This window comes from Lolium perenne, chromosome 3 (assembly GCF_019359855.2).
Source record: "Lolium perenne isolate Kyuss_39 chromosome 3, Kyuss_2.0, whole genome shotgun sequence".
Lineage (NCBI taxonomy): Eukaryota > Viridiplantae > Streptophyta > Magnoliopsida > Poales > Poaceae > Lolium > Lolium perenne.
Genome location: NC_067246.2, coordinates 138683877 through 138705548, shown reverse-complemented (window position 1 = coordinate 138705548; position 21672 = coordinate 138683877). Strand labels below are relative to the sequence as shown.

Below are 21672 nucleotides of genomic sequence, written 5' to 3'. Positions count from 1 at the left end.
ATTGGGAAGAAAAATACGAGAGAAGTAAACAAGGCCTCAATGTGCCAAGGAGAAATGACCTGTCGGCCCTCCTTCAGGACTTGGTAAACCATTGGACTTTCTTCAAGGGAAATCTCAATGCAGGATTATTACATAAATTTTCTATACTAATATAGAAAGCATGAGCTATAATGAGATGCTTTTCATCCGAGCCATCCAAAAATAAGTTAAGTTTGTAGTTGTCCGTCCAATGGTTTGTGGGGGTAGGCTAGAACTTCTTTTTAATAGAAAAAAGTCCCAAAGAACCTGAAAATTTCGTTAACTCTCAGTGATGGGTTTAAAGATTACATAGAGGACCTTGCAAATAATAGAAATTATGCTATAGCCCTTTAGTTTTACATAAATGACCTTATGAAGAAAAGGTAGATCACTTTGGGTCCTTCTCCGCCACTCTTGTGCTGAAGCTTCAAACCACGACCACCCAACATCACTTGGGTGACTTGGGTCAACATCATTTGGGATAAAGCGGTCGATGGGAGCTGTGTTGAATTAGGAGGCCTCCATCTCGGTAGCCGGACTAGAGGTTGAGAACACCATGGCGCTGACCATTGAACACTTGAATAACATGCAACACCAAAGACCAAAGCGGCACCCTATCGTCTAGAGGAGCCAACAACATGACAACAATGATTATCTCCCAGCTATTGGGATTTTGCTTGGAAACATAGGTGCAACTTTGTTGATTTCGCAAGGAGCTAGATGAACTAGGAACAAAAACCTCTCATCATCCCTTCCACCACCAAAACGGCAAGGAAGAGGAAGATGAATCACCATATCACCATAACATCGATGCTCCAGTGAGCTTATTAGAGAAGCCCACGCTAGATCGACCGTGGTAAAACTGCCCGCGGTATATTTTAGCAATTGAACCGGTACTACTTCCTATTTCGCATGAGCGGTGAAAATGACAAGGTACCGCTAGAACTTCTTTTTAATAGAAAAAGGTCCCAAAGAACCTGAAAATTTCGTTAACTCTCATTGATGGGTTTAAAGATTACATAGAGGACCTTGCAAATAATAGAAGTTATGCTATAGCCCTTTAGTTTTACAAAAATGACCTTAGGAAGAAAAGGTAGATCACTTTGGGTCCTTCTCCGCTACTCTTGTGCTGAAGCTTCAAACCACGACCACCCAACATCACTTGGGTCAACATCAATTGGGATAAAGCGGTCGATGGGAGCTGTGTTGAAGTAGGAGGCCTCCGTCTCATTAGCCAGACTAGAGGTTGAGAACACCATGGCGCTGACCATTGAACACTTGAATAACATGCAACACCAAGACCAGAGCGGCACCCTATCGTCCAGAGGAGCCAACAACATGACAACAATGATTATCTCCCAGCTATTGGGATTTTGCTCCGAAACACAGGTGCAACTTTGTTGATTTCCCAAGGAGCTAGATGAACTTGGAACAAAAACCTCTCATCATCCCTCCCACCACCAAAATGGCAAGGAAGAGGAAGATGAATCACCATAACATCGATGCTCCAGTGAGCTTATTAGAGAAGCCCACGCTAGATCGATCGTGGTAAAACTGCCCGCGGTATATTTTAGCAATTGAACCGGTACTACTACTTATTTCGCATGAGCGGTGAAACTGACAAGGTACCGCTAGAACTTCTTTTTAATAGAAAAAGGTCCCAAAGAACCTGAAAATTTCGTTAACTCTCATTGATGGGTTTAAAGATTACATAGAGGACCTTGCAAATAATAGAAATTATGCTATAGCCCTTTAGTTTTACAAAAATGACCTTAGGAAGAAAAGGTAGATCACTTTGGGTCCTTCTCCGCCACTCTTGTGCTGAAGGTTCAAACCACAACTACCCAACATCACTGGGGTCAACATCAATTGGGATAAAGCGGTCGATGGGAGTCGTGTTGAAGTAGGAGGCCTCCGTCTCATTAGCCAGACTAGAGGTTGAGAACACCATGGCGTTGATCATTGAACACTTGAATAACATGCAACACCAATGACCAGAGCGGCCACCCTATCGTCCAGAGGAGCCAACAACATGACAACAATGAATGTCTCCCAACTATTGGGATTTTGCTCCGAAACACAGGTGCAACTTTGTTGATTTCCCAAGGAGCTAGATGAACTAGGAACAAAAACCCCTCATCATCCCTTCCACCACCAAAACGGCAAGGAGGAGGTGTAGGGATTCGTTGCATAGAAAACAAAAAATTTCCTACCGCGAGAACGCAATCCAAGCCAAGATGCAATCTAGAAGACGGGAGCAACGAGGGGATGATCGAGACTCACCCTTGAAGATTTCCAAAGCCTATAAGGGTAGGCTCTTATTGCTGCGGTAGATGATCACTTGCCGCTTGCAAAAGCGCGTAGAAGATCTTGATCACGGTGCCACGAACGGGCAGCACCTCCGTACTCGGTCACACGTTCGGTGTTGATGAAGTCGACGTCCACCTCCCCGTTCCAGCGGGCAGCGGAAGTAGTAGCTCCTCTTGAATCCGGAAGCACGACGGCGTGGTGACGGTGGTGGTGGAATTCTCCGGCGGAGCTTCGCTAAGCGTGCGGGAGAGAAGGAGGAGTGGGGCGGCTAGGGTTTGGGGAGAGGGGGGCGCCGGCCACTTGAGGGGTGCGGCCACCTTGTGGTGTTAGGGTGGCCGGCCCCCTCCCCTTGGCCCTCATTATATAGGTGGAACACCCAAGAGTTGGTCTACAAGTCTTCGAATAAGACCCCAAACCAAAACCTTCCATATGACATGAAACCTACCCAAGCTAGGACTCCCACTAGAGGTGGGATTCCCACCTTCCCTTGGGAGGGGGTGGCCGGCCACCATAGGTGGAGTCCACCTGGGACTCCACCCCCTAGGGTTGGCCGGCCATGGTGGTGGAGTCCCTTCGGGACTCCGCCTTCCAAAGTGACTTTCTTCCGGAATATTCTAGAACCTTCTCGCACCTTCCATAAATGCACCGGATCATTTTCAAACTCATAAAATGACTTCCTATATATGAATCTTATTCTCCGGACCATTCCGGAACTCCTCGTGATGTCCGGGATCCCATCCGGGACTTCGAACAAAACTTCGAACTCCATTCCATATTCAAGTTCTACCATTTGAACATCAAACCTTAAGTGTGTCACCCTACGGTTCGCGAACTATGCGGACATGGTTGAGTACTCTCTCCGACCAATAACCAATAGCGGGATCTGGAGATCCATAATGGCTCTCACATATTCAACGATGACTTTAGTGATCGAATGAACCATTCACATACGATACCAATTCCCTTTGTCACGCGATATTTTACTTGTCCGAGGTTTGATCATCGGTATCACTCTATACCTTGTTCAACCTCGTCTCCTGACAAGTACTCTTTACTCGTACCGTGGTATGTGGTCTCTTATGAACTTATTCATATGCTTGCAAGACATTAGACGACATTCCACCGAGAGGGCCCAGAGTATATCTATCCGTCATCGGGATGGACAAATCCCACTGTTGATCCATATGCCTCAACTCATACTTTCCGGATACTTAATCCCACCTTTATAACCACCCATTTACGCAGTGGCGTTTGATGTAATCAAAGTACCTTTCCGGTATAAGTGATTTACATGATCTCATGGTCATAAGGACTAGGTAACTATGTATCGAAAGCTTATAGCAAATAACTTAATGACGTGATCTTATGCTACGCTTAATTTGGGTGTGTCCATTACATCATTCATATAATGACATAATCTTGTTATTAATAACATCCAATGTTCATGATCACGAAACCATGATCATCTATTAATCAACAAGCTAGTTATACAAGAGGCTTTACTAGGGACTCCTTGTTGTTCACATAACACACATGTATCAATGTTTCGGTTAATACAATTATAGCATGGTATGTAAACATTATCATAAACTTAAAGATATATTATAATAACCATTTTATTATTGCCTCTTGGGCATATCTCCAACAGTCTCCCACTTGCACTAGAGTCAATAATCTAGTTTACATTTGTAAAGATATAACACCTTGGTCTTCCGGTGCTTTATCATGTATTGCTCACGGGAGAGGTTTTAGTCAACGGATCTGACATGCTCAGAAACGTATGTATTTTGCAATTCATTTGTGTCTCAACGCATCACTCATTTTCCAAATGAGTTAGCATTAAATATGTTTGGTCTTCTGGTGGAACCTTAATTTCGCGGTCTGAAATATGTCACTAATATTGTCACACACAATATAGCTTCAAAGTTCTAACTCTGTCGGAACTACACCAAGTTCTCAAAGAACTTCTTAACTTTAACATCCTTTGTCATTGTCAAAACAATGACATACTCTGCCTTCTTTTGTAGAATCCGTCACAATATTTAGAACTCTTCTAAATCTAGCATAGACAACTTCTAGCTCATTGTGCTACCTTTTAAACGACACTTAGTCTAATTTGAGATTGAAATTTTATTTTCATATGTGACAAAACAAATATCGGTGCAACACCTTACAGCGATTTGTTTGTCATTTCTCCATACAAAAAAAAATATATATCCTTGATTCTTCTTAAGTATTCAAGAATATTTTTACTGTTTTTCAATGATCATCACATGAATCATTCTGGTACATGCTCATAACATTTTTAAGAGCACATGACATCTGATTGTGTACATATCATTTGTGATCTATAATCACTTATGTGTTTTTACTCATTTAGTGTCAGATACACTCAAGTCTTGTTAAAACTTCACATGATAAGAACATTTTCTTAATATTTCTATATTGAACTACTTCAATATCCATTCTATGTATTTGACTTAAACTTATTATGTGTTTCAATCTATCTTCATAGATCCTGACACTAAATATGTTTCAGTCCATATCCTTTCATTGAAGTTTAATTTTCAATGAAACCTTTTAATCAAGTATATAATTACATTATTTATAACTAACTATATGTCATCTACATAAGTATTATAAAAATGTCTCAGCGCTCCCACTTAATTTCTTGCAAATGCAAGTCTCTTCATCGTCTCTGATGAAATCAAAAACTCTTTGACTATTTCATCTGGTGAAGATTCCAACTCCGTGATACTCACTTCATCCAATTGAAGTTTGTACACCTATCTAGTATCCCATGGACCAGCAAAACTCTTGGTTGTATCTTGTATACACCTTTAATACATACTTCTGATAAGTAATGTATTTTGCCATCCTACTATCATATCTCATAAAAGAAATATGTAGTGATTACTAGAATAATCCACATAGACCATAAGCATTGCTACGGAAGATCTAATCTTATCGTAGTCAACTCTTTGAATTTTGTCGTAAACAATTTTTCGACAAGTCGAGCTTCTTCAAGGATATTTCATCCAAGTCCATCAATTTTATAGATCCATTTACTTTCAAAAAGTATTCATCTATCTTGGATTTCATGGCGTATAGCCATTTTAACGGAGTCAGGGCCCATCATAACTTCTTTGTTCGTAGTTGGTTTATCATTGTTCAAAATCAATCCTTTGTCCACAAATCATTTATTTGATCACAAAGTAAACCACACCTACAAGGTTCAATAAGTACTTCGATCTCCATGGCTAAAACACTTTGTAGTCATGGAAGCCATGATCGTTGTGGCTGCTTCCGGAACCATTTCCGATGCTGCGCTACTCTGATCATTATGCTCAGGTTCATAAACCATATCAAGTTCTATTGTCCTCCCACTCAAATACTTCGCTAGAAAACAATTTCTTGAAAATAAGAAACATTGACAAACACTTTTGTCTTTTATTTCATAGTGGAAAGAATTCCCAATCAATTCTTTGGGATAACCAACAAAGACATTTATTCGTTTTTGGTTGTAAACTCTTAGACCAAAATTTAAAGAAAGGACTATTAGGGTTTATACCCATGCCATAACTTGTATGGTGTCATTTCAAAGGATCATGATGATGCTCTATTTAGTGTAAAAGCGGTAGTCTCTAAAGCATAATCCACAAAAATTATAATGGCATTAATATTTTATCTCATCATTGACCCAACAAGGTTTGGATACATCTCTTGGATACTTCATCATCACTATGATACTTCAAGAAATGTGAGTTGTAGAACAATTTCATAACTCTCTTAGATGTTCGCTAAAACTCGTAATTCAAATATTTTCCCAATGATCCAATCATAGATATTTGACTTTTCTATTACGATGATTTCCACTTCATGCTGAAATTTATTTGAATCCATTCAAATGTTTCAAACTTCTTCCTTATCAAATATATCCACATATATATGCTCAATTCATTGTTGGAAGTTTTCATGAAGTAGAAGAATCTCCCGCACACAACTATGCCTAGTGAGCCACATACATCATCATGTATGTTTTCACTAAGTTAGTTGCCCGTTCAACTCTTGGCCTATGAACGGTATTTTAGTCATTCTCTTTAGAAAAGATTTGCAAGCGCCAAACGATTCAAAAAATCAAATGACTCCAAAAATCCATTTGCATGGAGTTCCTTCATGCGTTCCTTTCTAACATGACCTAAATGGCGGTTCCACAAATAAGTGGAATTCAAATCATTTGCCTTATGGCATTTTAGCGTCAGTGTTATGTATGTGTGTTTCACCATTAAAATTTATAATAACTTATCCATCGTACATGGAGTAATGTCATAATTTGAACAACTCATTGTTTTTATTTGACAAGAGCAAAATAACAATTATTAAGTTATTTATTATAAATTCTAAGGGCTAGATAGAATGCCAACAATGAACATAATAACACTTTATTTTTGTTCCAGACGTGCATTCCTATCATATTCCTTGTCAGTCACTTAGGCCATTGTATTCTTGTATTGCGTTGTTTTGTATGACACTTCATACCAACCAATATGGTACAAATACCCAAGAATTTCATTGTGTTGCCAAACGAGGAATACATCCATAACATGTATATCTTTTATATACATCTGAGCTAGACTTTCTAGTCTTTTCTTTTCTTTTTGCCAAAATATCTTTTGCAGTTTCTCTTTTAGCTTTCCTCATTATTCAGAAAAACACTTTAACATTGTTAACTTCTAGGTTTGTTGGTCAAATACCGATAACCTTGAGGTTCTTACTTTAAGTTGATCATCATATGACAAGTGTTTCAGATTTCACTATTAGTAACTTTGTAATATGATGAACAATTTCACTCATAATTTTATCCATTATATCATGACGATTTTCCGAGACCATGTCTATACATGCTAGGCTCGTAAAGTTTTAACCTTGGTATTCGCATGTGCAAATCTGGCTTGCACCCGTTGTATGCACACGTAGAATCTATCACACCCGATCATCACGTGATACTTCGAAACGACGAGTCTTAGCAACGGTGCATACTAAGAATGATAACTTCATGGATATGCGAATATTATTAGTGCCCCAATAGTTGGAGGATTGGGACGCCTTGCGTCTTCAACCTTCGTACATTCCCATAAAACTTATGAGTTTATGTAGTCTCACCAAATTATATTCTATCATCTTGCAATAAGGTCTTAGATATCACATATATCTCATACCTTGATTATTTCTGAAAACTAAATTTTCAGCTCCTTACTTTTTAAACAAATTTGAACTTCAAGTTTCACGGAGACAAGATAACTTTAGGTACTAATTGAAACCATAGCTCTTTGAATCAACAATGTGAGGTTTACTAAATTTTTTGCAATAGGACTTAATTAATTCTTGATTCTTTAACAATACGGTACCAATCCGTAAAGTTTCTTGTCAGATTTTAACAGTATTTCTATCTCAATAACAAGACTAGCGCATGGTATAAAACGGATGCCAATACTACAAAATTAATTCAAAATACTACTCAGATTATGTTTATGATAATTAGTTCATGTTTTAATCTAATTACTAATGAACTCCCACTTAATACAACATCCCTCATAGTTGTTAAGTGGTACACGATCCAAATCCACTACACCAAAACCGATCATCACGTGAGATGATGTAGCTTCAATGGTGAACATCAACATGTTGATCATATCATCCATATGACTCGTGTTCAACCTTTCGGTTTCCGTTGTCCCGAGGCCATGTCTGTACATGCTAGGCTCGTCAAGCAAACCCAAGTATTCCGCGTGTGCAACATGGCTTACACCCGTTGTATGTGAACGTTGAGTCTATCACATCCGATCATCACGAGATGCTTCAAACGATTTAACCGTACAACGGTGCATACGAGGGGAGAACACTTTATTATCTTGATATTAATGTGAGGGATCATCTTATAATGCTACCGTCGCGATCTAAGCAAAATAAGATGCATAAAAGGATTAACATCACATGCAGTTCATATGTGATATGATATGGCCCTTTTGTCTTTGCGCCTTTGATCTTCATCTCCAAAGAATGGACATGATCTCTATCATTTTCGGGCATGATCTCCATCATCATCGGCGTAGCGTCAAGGTCCATGGCGCCGTCTTCATGGTTGTTCACCTCATGTAGCAACTATTACAACTACTTTGAAATACTACTCAACATGAAATTTAAAGACAACCATAAGGCTCCTGCCGGTTGCCACAATACAATAATGATCATCTCATACATATTCATCATCACATTATGGCCATATCATATCACCAAACCCTGCAAAAACAAGTTAGACGTCTCTAATTTGGTTTGCATATTTTACGTGGTTTAGGGTTTTCGAGAAAGATTTAACTACCTACGAACATGAACCACAACGGTGATACTAGTGTTGTCAATAGAAGAGTAAATTGAATCTTCACTATAGTAGGAGAGACAGACACCCGCAAAGCCTCTTATGCAATACAAGTTGCATGTCGAACGAGGAACAAGTCTCATGAACGCGGTCATGTAAAGTTAGTCCGGGCCGCTTCATCCCACTATGCCACAAAGATGCAAAGTACTCAAACTAAAGACAACAAGAGCATCAACGCCCACAAAACCATTGTGTTCTACTCGTGCAACCATCTATGCATAGACACGGCTCTGATACCACTGTAGGGATTCGTTGCATAGAAAACAAAAAATTTCCTACCGCGAGAACGCAATCCAAGCCAAGATGCAATCTAGAAGACGGGAGCAACGAGGGGATGATCGAGACTCACCCTTGAAGATTTCCAAAGCCTATAAGAGTAGGCTCTTATTGCTGCGGTAGACGATCACTTGCCGCTTGCAAAAGCGCGTAGAAGATCTTGATCACGGTGCCACGAACGGGCAGCACCTCCGTACTCGGTCACACGTTCGGTGTTGATGAAGTCGACGTCCACCTCCCCGTTCCAGCGGGCAGCGGAAGTAGTAGCTCCTCTTGAATCCGGCAGCACGACGGCGTGGTGACGGTGGTGGTGGAATTCTCCGGCGGAGCTTCGCTAAGCGTGCGGGAGAGAAGGAGGAGTGGGGCGGCTAGGGTTTGGGGAGAGGGGGGCGCCGGCCACTTGAGGGGTGCGGCCACCTTGTGGTGTTAGGGTGGCCGGCCCCCTCCCCTTGGCCCTCATTATATAGGTGGAACACCCAAGAGTTGGTCTAGAAGTCTTCGAATAAGACCCCAAACCAAAACCTTCCATATGACATGAAACCTACCCAAGCTAGGACTCCCACTAGAGGTGGGATTCCCACCTTCCCTTGGGAGGGGGTGGCCGGCCACCATAGGTGGAGTCCACCTGGGACTCCACCCCCTAGGGTTGGCCGGCCATGGTGGTGGAGTCCCTTCGGGACTCCGCCTTCCAAAGTGAATTTCTTCCGGAAGATTCTAGAACCTTCTAGCACCTTCCATAAATGCACCGGATCATTTTCAAACTCATAAAATGACTTCCTACATATGAATCTTATTCTTCGGACCATTCCGGAACTCCTCGCGATGTCCGGGATCCCATCCGGGACTTCGAACAAAACTTCGAACTCCATTCCATATTCAAGTTCTACCATTTCAACATCAAACCTTAAGTGTGTCACCCTACGGTTCGCGAACTATGCGGACATGGTTGAGTACTCTCTCCGACCAATAACCAATAGCGGGATCTGGAGATCCATAATGGCTCCCACATATTCAACGATGACTTTAGTGATCGAATGAACCATTCACATACGATACCAATTCCCTTTGTCACGCAATATTTTACTTGTCCGAGGTTTGATCATCGGTATCACTCTATACCTTGTTCAACCTCGTCTCCTGACAAGTACTCTTTACTCGTACCGTGGTATGTGGTCTCTTATGAACTTATTCATATGCTTGCAAGACATTAGACGATATTCCACCGAGAGGGCCCAGAGTATATCTATCCGTCATCGGGATGGACAAATCCCACTGTTGATCCATATGCCTCAACTCATACTTTCCGGATACTTAATCCCACCTTTATAACCACCCATTTACGCAGTGGCGTTTGATGTAATCAAAGTACCTTTCCGGTATAAGTGATTTACATGATCTCATGGTCATAAGGACTAGGTAACTATGTATCGAAAGTAGAGGGCAAGTAGATCACGAAGGTTCAGCCGAAAGAGGTGCTCGACTATGAAAAACTAGGGTTTGTGTTGGCAATGAGTCGATCCTTTCTTTCTCCCTCGGCTTCCCTTTATATAGGAAGTGGAGCCGAGGTTTCGTATCGTACAAGTTACAAAGTCCGGGAGACTTATTTGAGTCCTTCCCGTATTGACACAAGTCTGTTATTCCTAATCTATCTCTATTTTCCATATCGGTACTTATTGGGCTTCCGAGCTTCATAGACTTCAGGTCGTGGGCCTTCAATTATCCTCGGGTACCTTATTCGACAGGCCCATCCGAGATGCCTATGTCACCGGGCTAGAGGGACGCTGGATCCACCCACGTGCAGGGACCTCTTAAAGGACTTTGTTGCTCTATTCTTTGTATGGGCACTATTAGGAAAAACCTTATTGCCGGTGCACCAAAAAAAGCTACCGCCGGCTCACCAGAGCCCGCCGGTGGAAACACGCCGGTGGTAATGAGTTACCGCCGGCTCACCACCTGGTGCCCCATCAGTAACATGAATTATCCCCGTCGCACCAAGCCTGGTGCGCCGACGGTATATTTTTTTTCAAAATTCAAAAAAATGGCATCTAGATCTAGCTCGGTTTCATCTATCTCGTGTTCGTCCTCGAAAATGGTGGTCGTGCGCCTTCTTGTTGTCATTGTTGCGCAGGTGTAGGAGTAGGAGTAGGAGGAGGAGGAGGAGGATGAGGCCGGAGGTGGTGGTTTAGGATGAGGTGGTGGAGGGAGACCGGAGGTGGTGATTTAGGAGGAGGAGGAGAAGGCCGGAGGTGGAGGTGGAGGAGGGGGAGGAGGAGAAGGCCGGAGGTGGAGGTGGAGGAGGAGGAGGAGGAGGAGGAGGAGGAGGAGAGGGAGAATGAGAAGGTCGGAGGTGGAGGTGGAGGAGGTTACCATATTAGGAGGAGGAGGCCATTGGTGAGGATTACAAGGAGAAGAGGAAGAGGGAAATAGGAGAAGGGAGAGAAGTGAGGAAGGAGAAGAGGCAGGAGGGCCGGCCTTGAATATATAGTCTAGGGTTACCACCGGCGCACCTAATACAGCGGTGCGCCGGGGGTATTTTTTTTATTTTTTTACTAAAATCTAAAAGCTTAAAAAAGTCTCGTTTCTGTTTTAAATTTGACGAATCCATTTTTTGTCCAAACAGGTCGTAGATAGATTTTGATATAAAATAGTTTTTCATCGGAGGTCGTATGCAACCAGAAATCCCGTTTTACCAAAACATGACGCTATTTTGCATAATATATCGAAATTCATGTTTTCAAATTTTCATTAAAACTAGATGGCATAATACATGGGCATCTCGAAGGATTTAATTTTTTGAAATTTTTATCATTTTCTTTTATCTTTTTCAAAACTGGAAAAGGCGTCCCTGGGGAGGGGTGTGGAGAGAAAATATGTGCTCCCCTTACCCCTGGCGTGCCTCCATGGTGGTGTGCTGGTGGTACATTGTTTACCACCGGCGACCGGCGCACCACCATAGATGCGTACCGGGGGTAAGAGGAGCTCGATTGTTTGATATGGCCTGAACCTCTTCTAACTTTATCCTCGGCGCACTAAATTTATGCTGCGCCGGCGGTCTTGGGCAATCTCCGGTGCGGTCGAAACATGGTGCGTCGGTAGTATTTACCACCGGCGCGGTCAAAACTTGGTGCACCGACCGCTGGCAGCTATAGGCCTTTTCCTAGTAGTGGAGGTTTCTTTCTAGTATATACTTTTTTTAGGGCAGCTGTCTTTGCACATTGTTTTTGGTAGTATCCAGAAGGATCTTCTGTATATATATATTTACATTAATGTAAATAGACGGTTGTTATTAATTGCAGGCAAGCAAACAAACTGACAGCCGGCAGAAGTAAACAAACTCGCTGAGGGCATTTAGGTCAGAGCAGAACCTCCGTTCCGTCCTGTTGCGTTTATAGGGGCAAAGCTGCCATTTCGCGGTGGCCAGCAAACGGACACCCGTGAAAGTTCAAAATGCAAACCCCTCCCAACGGGCCGTTTTCGAAGCGGACGCGGGCGTCCGTCCGATGGGAGCGATCCGACGGCCCGTGGTGGCCGTCTGCTGTCGCTGGCGGAGCAACGCGTCTCGGCCCTCCGATGCGACGCCCTAGCCCCCGGGCTGCCTATAAAGCCCGCTTCCTTTCTAGGGTAATTTCTCGCGTTCGTTTGCATTTCCGCTCTGCCCCCACTCTCATCGCGACGGCCTGCTCTCTTCTCTGACTGAGGTAATGAGGCGACGAGTTTCCACCGATTTTGGTTCTGTATTTGTTGGTTTTCCGGTTTGATTGGTGTTGCAGCGGAGGATTTTGGGTGGGCGGTAGGAGATTTTGGGTAAATTTTCGTTTCGTTCTGTTGTTCAATTTTGGTTGGAGATAGCGTGATGATTGGGTGATTTTGTGGCACGATTTGAGGATGGTGCGGCTAGGTTGAACATTAATCTGTGGGGATCTCCGTATTATGGTTTAGCCTCAGGTTTCTGCTTGTTTTGGCCTCCATTTAGGGGATATTGAAGGTTTATATGGTTTTATTTTCTGGATCGGAATGAGAATTTAGGTGTTTTTCAGATTCCTCTTTAGCTTTGAGGCGCTCTCAGCTCAATCTTTGAGTACAAAGTAATTCAGAATTCTGCAGTGATTTTTTTCGTCCCAGATCTTGTTTCCCATCGTTTTCCTGCACATTAACAGCTCACCCGCTGCTCCCTTTCCACCTACAGGAAAGCAGCCATGAGGGAGATCCTGCACATCCAGGGCGGCCAGTGCGGGAACCAGATCGGCTCCAAGTTCTGGGAGGTGGTCTGCGACGAGCACGGCATCGACCCCACCGGCCGCTACGTCGGCACCGCCGACCTCCAGCTCGAGCGCGTCAACGTCTACTACAATGAGGCCTCCTGCGGCCGCTTCGTGCCCCGGGCCGTGCTCATGGACCTCGAGCCGGGCACCATGGACAGCGTCCGCACCGGGCCCTACGGCCAGATCTTCCGCCCCGACAACTTCGTCTTCGGCCAGTCCGGCGCAGGAAACAACTGGGCCAAGGGCCACTACACCGAGGGAGCCGAGCTCATCGACTCCGTGATGGATGTCGTCAGGAAGGAGGCGGAGAACTGCGACTGCCTCCAAGGTCGATTTCTTTCTCCCCTCGACACTGTTCTGTGTGAACTATGCATGTGCGACTCCTATGATATGTGCTAGATCTGCTCTGTTGCTTCTAGAATATTTGGAGGATCGAATCATGTGATGATTTATTTAGCTTTATGTATGCTGTCTTTCTATTTGTAGAAGTACCTTTTTGTTAGCTGGTATGGTGGATGCATCGGTTTCTGGTTAGCATGTCATCTCGATCTTATTAAACTATAATCTGTAGTATTATTCATTATGTTGTTCGCCTTCGACGCTGTAAAAAGGAACTTTCCACTGTCTTTATCTGTTCTGCATCTAGCAAACTGGAAGTGCATACCTTCACACTGTTAAGTCTCTTAAAGTCCAATTACATGACTTCTAGATTTAGTGCACACAATGATTTGCGCCTTAAAATTGTCCAGACTCACGGAACATTTAGTCTTGGTCGGTGTAATTACGAAATCGTGCAAATTTGAATGGTGTAATTGGCTTGGTCATATTTTTCTAATATAAAGATCTGTCAGGAGTCCAGGCTTGGGAATGAGATCAGTCATAGGTGTTGATCAGTTCGTTTTCTTGATCACTGTTGGACTCAGAATCCTTTTCTGTTGGCATGCAAATGATCAGCTTTACTGTTTCTAGTTTTAATGCAGATGCTTACCATTCCGATATAATTTTTGGTACAATCCAGAAGCTGCTTAGTTAAATTACCATAGTGTGTTTGTGACAACTTATGGACACCTATAATCTGGTTCTCAATTTTATTACTGTTTCTGTGATCAGGTTTCCAAGTTTGCCATTCCCTGGGAGGAGGAACTGGATCTGGAATGGGCACACTCTTGATCTCCAAGATCAGGGAGGAGTACCCTGACAGGATGATGCTCACATTTTCTGTCTTCCCTTCACCAAAGGTCTCAGACACAGTTGTTGAACCCTATAACGCTACACTCTCTGTCCATCAATTGGTTGAGAATGCCGATGAGTGTATGGTTCTTGACAATGAGGCGCTTTATGACATCTGCTTCCGTACCCTGAAGCTGACCACTCCCAGCTGTAAGTTCATTCATATTCAGATGATTTCGTAACCTGCTTTCTTACTTATGTTATATTATCATGCCGTAGAATATTACTCCTTTGAATTTTGCCCAAATGTTCAGAATCGCATCTGTTAGCTCAATTTCAGCACTGGCTTGCTTTAGTAGACCCGTAGATGTAACGTTTCTTATGCAGCTCAGCTGTATCAGTATCATTTTAGTTTGTCCTACACATCTAGGAGCACATGCTAATTTGTTTTCATCTGGTTGTCCTTGCTCTCTTTTTTCTGTCTATTGCAACTAACAGTACACATCATACAGTTAATTTGAGAAAATATTGTCATTGTAGTTTGCTTGATGGCATCTCACTTTAGAAACACAAAATTGGCTTTTGTTGAATATTCCCCTTTCACTGACTTGCACTTGTCTCTGAATGAATCAATTGATCAGTGCAACAATGAGTACTATGCCTCACATGCTAATTTGTTTTTATCTGGTTGTCCTTGCTGTCTATTGCACCCATCTGTACACGTTAAACAAGTATATTTCCCGTTTCACACATTATTGCCCTTCTAGTTGTCTTGATGGCATCAAACTTTAGAAATACAAAATTAGCTCGTGTCACAGTTATACTGATTGCAGAATCTTTACATCTTAACTGACTTGGCCTATCTTTGAACCCAACAGTTGGAGACCTGAACCACTTGATCAGTGCGACAATGAGCGGTGTCACATGCTGCCTTCGTTTCCCAGGACAGCTGAACTCTGATCTCCGGAAGCTTGCAGTCAACTTGATCCCGTTCCCAAGGCTTCACTTCTTCATGGTTGGCTTTGCGCCACTCACCTCCCGTGGCTCCCAGATGTATCGTGCCCTCACCGTTCCTGAGCTCACTCAGCAAATGTGGGACTCGAAGAACATGATGTGCGCTGCTGACCCGCGCCACGGTCGTTACTTGACAGCCTCTGCTATGTTCCGTGGGAAGATGAGCACCAAGGAGGTTGACGAGCAGATGATCAATGTGCAGAACAAGAACTCGTCATACTTTGTGGAGTGGATCCCGCACAACGTCAAGTCCAGCGTCTGCGACATCCCTCCGCGTGGCCTCTCCATGTCCTCCACCTTTGTCGGCAACTCGACCTCCATCCAGGAGATGTTCCGCCGTGTGAGCGAGCAGTTCACGGCTATGTTCAGGAGGAAGGCTTTCTTGCATTGGTACACAGGTGAGGGCATGGACGAGATGGAGTTCACTGAAGCTGAGAGCAACATGAACGACCTGGTCTCCGAGTACCAGCAGTATCAGGATGCGACAGCAGATGAGGAGGGTGAGTATGAGGATGAGGAGGAGGCGATCCAGGATGAGTAAAGTGGTTGAAGCTGCCGGATTGCCTGTTGTATAATTACCCTCTGAATCTGCCGTTTTAAGCTGCCGTATGTGTTTGGTTATGCTATGCCTATATGTTGAGTATGTAGTACCGCCGTGGTAGCTTACTACGGCTACCAGACGGGACATGTTTTCTGCCTTATCTGTATTGCTGTCGCATATATGGAAGAGTATTTGCACCTTCTTGCAGTTTTCTTTGAAAATTGAAATGCGTGAAGAGTAGTGTTGGTGCAAAAAAAAAAAATCACTTTGAAGCAGGGGCTCAAATTTTTTTAACTTTGAAATCAAAGTATTTTATTTTTCAAAAATACCTGGTGCTTTTGTTATTTTTGCTGAGTCTATGTATGCACTGGTATAATACAACATTGACTATATGAAGTTTTTTGGTTTTTGATTTTGTGAGAACTCTGAATGTAGCCCCTGTTCGAAAAGGCTGCTCTGTTGGTTCTTGTATACAGGGGCGGTGCGTCTTGGATAATGGAGGACAACAGGGCCTGGTGTCTTTGGAAAATGCAAAACACACCCCAGGTTACATACGCATGGACCATGGTCCAGCTTGCACCATGTAAATATTCATCACTACTTGGTCCAGTTTGCTTCCTCTAGCCCAGGCTAGAGAAGATTCCATGGGCTATGTGGCTGTTTAGCCCATGCTGCTTTCTTTGCAGTCACGCTCTGCCACTGCTTACATGGTAGCTGGAAAATAATTTCTTGAGCTAGCATCATACATTTGACGAGTGGTTTCCAGTAGGAAAATGATCCAATCCCTCTGGGGATCACCCGCAGGCCAACCTCCGGGTGCGCGTCCGTCGGATCTGACCGATTGTGCGGGCTGCCTCCCCCGCGTCGCACCACCCCTTACAGGAAAAAAAAACAGCCTTATCCTCTCCTCCATGACTTCATCTTCTCTACCTCCACCGACCGCTGCTGCTCCGGTCACGCACACCGCCGCTGCTCCGGCCACGCACGCTACAGCCCAACCTCACGCGGCTCCCTCGGTGGAGCCCCGCCACCGGGAGCCATCGGAGGAGCCCCGCAACGGGATGGATGCCACGGATCCCGCCCAGAAGTGCTTCTGAGGGGCAGGGGGTGCCGACGGTGGAGTAGCTTAGGGGCGGGCGTGCCGATGAAGAAGCAGCTCAGGGGTGGGGTGCTCTTGCGCAGGAGCATCACGGGGACGGGGAGGAGCAAAGTGCAGTCGGGCGCTTTGGTGGAGGAGCTAGGCGACGACGCAGTGGTTTGGGGCGCGGTGGTCAACAATGACGATGCGAGAACCATGGAGGGAAGCTCAGGGTGCTACTACCTAGAGCGCTCGGTGGTGCTACTGGCGGAGGTTGGCTTTGCTACCTTGGCTATCAGGCGTTGCTCCCAGCGGAAGCTGGTTTTTCTATGTTAGGCGGTGAGCGTTGCCGACAGCTGAGTGAGGCTTTTGCTACCATCAGAGGCCGGCTTTGCTACTGACGGTGTTGGGTATTGCTGCCTTGGTGGATGGCTTTGGGCGACACCAAGGTTGTGGGCGAGGTCTTCGATGAACTCTCTGTTCCCGTGGATCGTAACATAGGAATGTCTTTTTTCTGCTACAACTTTTCTCCGATTTTTTACAATTGCACAATATATATGCTACATGATTTCCGGCGAGTTCTTCGCTAATAACTCCAATGAGGTCTTCGTTATGCATATTTGCAACCTAGGAATACTTTTTTTACTACAATATTTTACGGTTTTGCTACAATTGCAAAATATGTTCGCTACTTGGTCTCTGGTGAGTTCTCCGGCGAGTTTCTCGTCGATGTCTCGACGATATCTATTTTTGCTACAATAACATAACTTTTTTGCTACGCGATCTCCGGCGAGGTCTCCAGCGAGACTCCGGTGGTTTGTCCGGCGAGCTCAACATCTTTCTTTTATTTCGTGGGTGAACCGTTTTTTACTACACTGGAGCAAAAACGGAATGTTTTTGCTACCCAGCAGCAAAAAGGACACGTGTCAGCACGGGGATCGGGGGCTGGGAAATCAAATGCCCCGGAGATTCCTAGCACTTCTACCCATGCGAGTATTGTTTTTAGAACAACCTACCGACACACCGAGGAACGGGATAAGTCAACGATGATCCAAGCTGTACACTGTACAGGTAGAGAATGAAACGGCGACAATTGCCACGCCTATGACAATCCCAACTACACTCATGCATTTCTTGTGCCGGGCTGGGCCTAAAAAAGCATGACAATGAATACCCATACCCGAGCACAGCCTAGCCCAACCGTTGGCCTTACTAACCTGGCCTGAACAAGGCCCGAGCAAGGAAAAAGCCTGGCCCGACAAACCCGGACTGATCTCAACCTAAATCTTGTTTCTGCAAGCCTGAGTCTAGCTCGGCCCTACATCTGGGCTCCAAATTTCAGGCCTGACCCGGGATTTTCGAGCCGGGCTGACCAGGTATAATCCCAGCAGTACAACCAAGGTTTTAATTGAGAGCGAGTCAGAGAAGGAAAAAGAACCGCATTACAAAGCTGACGAAGCCCAGCGGTCAGGTGACGAGTGACGAAGTGGAGATGAAGAATATGACCACGGCTTTTTATAAAAATCTGTACACTTCGGAGGAAACGATAGGCATGGAGGGGGTACTTGATACAATGCCTACCAAGGTTACACCAAGGATGAATGACTCATTGTTGGCTCCGTTCACGGAGAGCGAAGTGAAGGAAGCGCTGTTTCAGATGTTCCCTACTAAGGCGCCGGGGCCAGATGGCTTTCCTGCTCATTTCTTCCAGCGGTATTGGGAGTTATGTGGCGCGGAGGTGACTACAGTGGTGATGATGGTGCTGAAAGGAGAGGATGATCTGGCAGTAATTAATAAGACTTTGGTAGTGCTGATACCAAAGGTGGCGAGCCCGGAAGAGTTGGGCCAGTTTCGACCAATAAGCTTGTGCAATGTTATTTACAAGATAGCGTCGAAGGTGGCAGCAAATAGACTGAAGGTGATTTTACCAGAGATCATCTCAGAGGAGCAGTCTGCATTTGTACCTGGCAGACTAATTACGGACAACATCATCACAGCATATGAATGTTTACATTTCATGAAAAAGAAGCGAGCCAAGGGGCTTCGATGCTGTGCCTTGAAGTTGGATATGAAGAAAGCCTATGACCGAGTAGAGTGGAGCTATTTACGGGCCATCATGCTTAAGCTGGGGTTTCATAGGCTTTGGGTGGAGATGATCATGCGTTTGGTTACCTCTATATTTTTCTCAGTACTGTTTAATGGAGAAGCTACAGAGAGTTTTACCCCTTCTAGGGGGACTCGGCAGGGAGATCCAATCTCCCCCTATCTTTTTCTGTTGGCAGCAGAAGGCCTTTCTGAAGGGATTCGTTGCATAGAAAACAAAAAATTTCCTACCGCGAGAACGCAATCCAAGCCAAGATGCAATCGAGAAGACGGGAGCAACGAGGGGATGATCGAGACTCACCCTTGAAGATTTCCAAAGCCTATAAGAGTAGGCTCTTATTGCTGCGGTAGACGATCACTTGCCGCTTGCAAAAGCGCGTAGAAGATCTTGATCACGGTGCCACAATCGGGCAGCACCTCCGTACTCGGTCACACGTTCGGTGTTGATGAAGACGACGTCCTTCTCCCCATTCCAGCGGGCAGCGGAAGTAGTAGCTCCTCCTTGAATCCGGCAGCACGACAGCGTGGTGGCGGTGGCGATGGAGAACTCCAGCGGAGCTTCGCTAAGCGTTGCGGGAGAGATGGAGGAGAGGGGGCGGCTAGGGTTTGGGAGAGGGGGTGGCCGGCCACTTAGGGGTGCGGCCAGCTTGAGGACTTGTGGTGGCCGGCCCCCTCCCCTATGCCCCTCATTATATAGGTGGATCCCCAAGTGTTGGACTACAAGTCTTCGAATAAGACCCCAACACAAGAACCTTCCATGTAGTAGGGAAACCTACCCAAGGTGGGACTCCCACCTCAAGTGGGATTCCCCCCTTCCATGTGGGGGGGTGGCCGGCCCCCTTAGGTGGAGTCCACCTTGGACTCCCCCCTCTAGGGTTGGCCGGCCATGGGGAGGTGGAGTCCCTCCGGGACTCCTCCTTCCTTAGTGATTCCTTCCGGACTTTTCTAGAACCTTCTAGAACCTTCCGTAAAATCACCGGATCATTTTCAAACTTATAAAATGACTTCCTATATATGAATCTTATTCTCCGGACCATTCCGGAACTCCTCGTGATGTCCGAGATCCCATCCGAGATTTCGAACAATACTTCAAACTCCATTCCATATTCAAGTTCTACCATTACAACATCAAACCTTAAGTGTGTCACCCTACGGTTCGCGAACTATGTGGACATGGTTGAGTACTCTCTCCGACCAATAACCAATAGTGGGATCTGGAGATCCATAATGGCTCCCACATATTCAATGATGACTTTAGTGATCGAATGAACCATTCACATACGATACCAATTCCCTTTGTCACGCGATATTTTACTTGTCCGAGGTTTGATCATCGGTATCACTCTATACCTTGTTCAACCTCGTCTCCTGACAAGTACTCTTTACTCGTACCGTGGTATGTGGTCTCTTATGAACTTATTCATATGCTTGCAAGACATTTAGACGACATTCCACCGAAAGGGCCCAGAGTATATCTATCCGTCATCGGGATGGACAAATCCCACTGTTGATCCATATGCCTCAACTCATACTTTCCGGATACTTAATCCCACCTTTATAACCACCCATTTACGCAGTGGCGTTTGATGTAATCAAAGTACCTTTCCGGTATAAGTGATTTACATGATCTCATGGTCATAAGGACTAGGTAACTATGTATCGAAAGCTTATAGCAAATAACTTAATGACGTGATCTTATGCTACGCTTAATTGGGTGTGTCCATTACATCATTCATATAATGATATAACCTTGTTATTAATAACATCCAATGTTCATGATTATGAAACTAATCATCTATTAATCAACAAGCTAGTTAAGAGGCATACTAGGGACTCTTTGTTGTTTACATATCACACATGTATCAATGTTTCGGTTAATACAATTATAGCATGGTATATAAACATTTATCATAAACATAAAGATATATAATAACTATTTTATTATTGCCTCTTGGGCATATCTCCAACAGTCTCCCACTTGCACTAGAGTCAATAATCTAGTTTACATTTGTAAAAATATGTCACTAATATTGTCACACACAATATAGTTTCAAAGTTCTGACTCTATTGGAACTACACCAAGTTCTCAAAGAACCTCTTGACTTAACATCCTTTGTCATTGTAAAAACAATGACATACTCTGCCTTCGTTTGTAGAATCCGTCACAATATCTAGAATTCATCTAAATCTAGCATAGACAACTTCTAGCTCATTGTGCTACCTTTTAAACAACACTTAGTCTAATTTGAGATTGAAATTTTATTTTCATATGTGACAAAACAAATATCGGTGCAACACCTTACAGCGATTTGTTTGTCATTATTCCATACAAAACTATATATATATCCTTAGTTCTTCTAAAGTACTCAAGGATATTCTTACTGTTGTCCAATGATCATCATATGAATCATTCTGGTACATGCTCTTAACACTTTAGAGCATAGAACATCTGATTGTGTGCATA

The 21672-nt window shown here is 44.1% G+C and overlaps 1 protein-coding gene across 1 annotated transcript; it reads left to right on the top strand.

The window, feature by feature from the left end:
* The first annotated feature begins 12650 nt into the window (after window positions 1–12650).
* On the top strand, window positions 12651–16234 carry LOC127342575 (tubulin beta-4 chain). Its single transcript, XM_051368548.2, has 4 exons — window positions 12651–12738; window positions 13227–13630; window positions 14413–14682; window positions 15351–16234. Exons 2-4 carry the CDS (start codon window positions 13237–13239, stop codon window positions 16025–16027), a joined length of 1341 nt encoding a protein of 446 aa, XP_051224508.1. The 5' UTR covers window positions 12651–12738; window positions 13227–13236; the 3' UTR covers window positions 16028–16234.
* Window positions 16235–21672: the final 5438 nt, after the last annotated feature.

Excerpts from the sequence above, each read along its gene's own strand:
- LOC127342575 (XM_051368548.2), top strand. The coding sequence starts at position 13,237 with ATGAGGGAGATCCTGCACATCCAGGGCGGCCAGTGCGGGAACCAGATC. Across the intron at positions 13,631-14,412 it reads GAACTGCGACTGCCTCCAAG|GTTTCCAAGTTTGCCATTCC; the intron begins GTCGATTTCTTT and ends TTCTGTGATCAG. Across the intron at positions 14,683-15,350 it reads GAAGCTGACCACTCCCAGCT|TTGGAGACCTGAACCACTTG; the intron begins GTAAGTTCATTC and ends TGAACCCAACAG.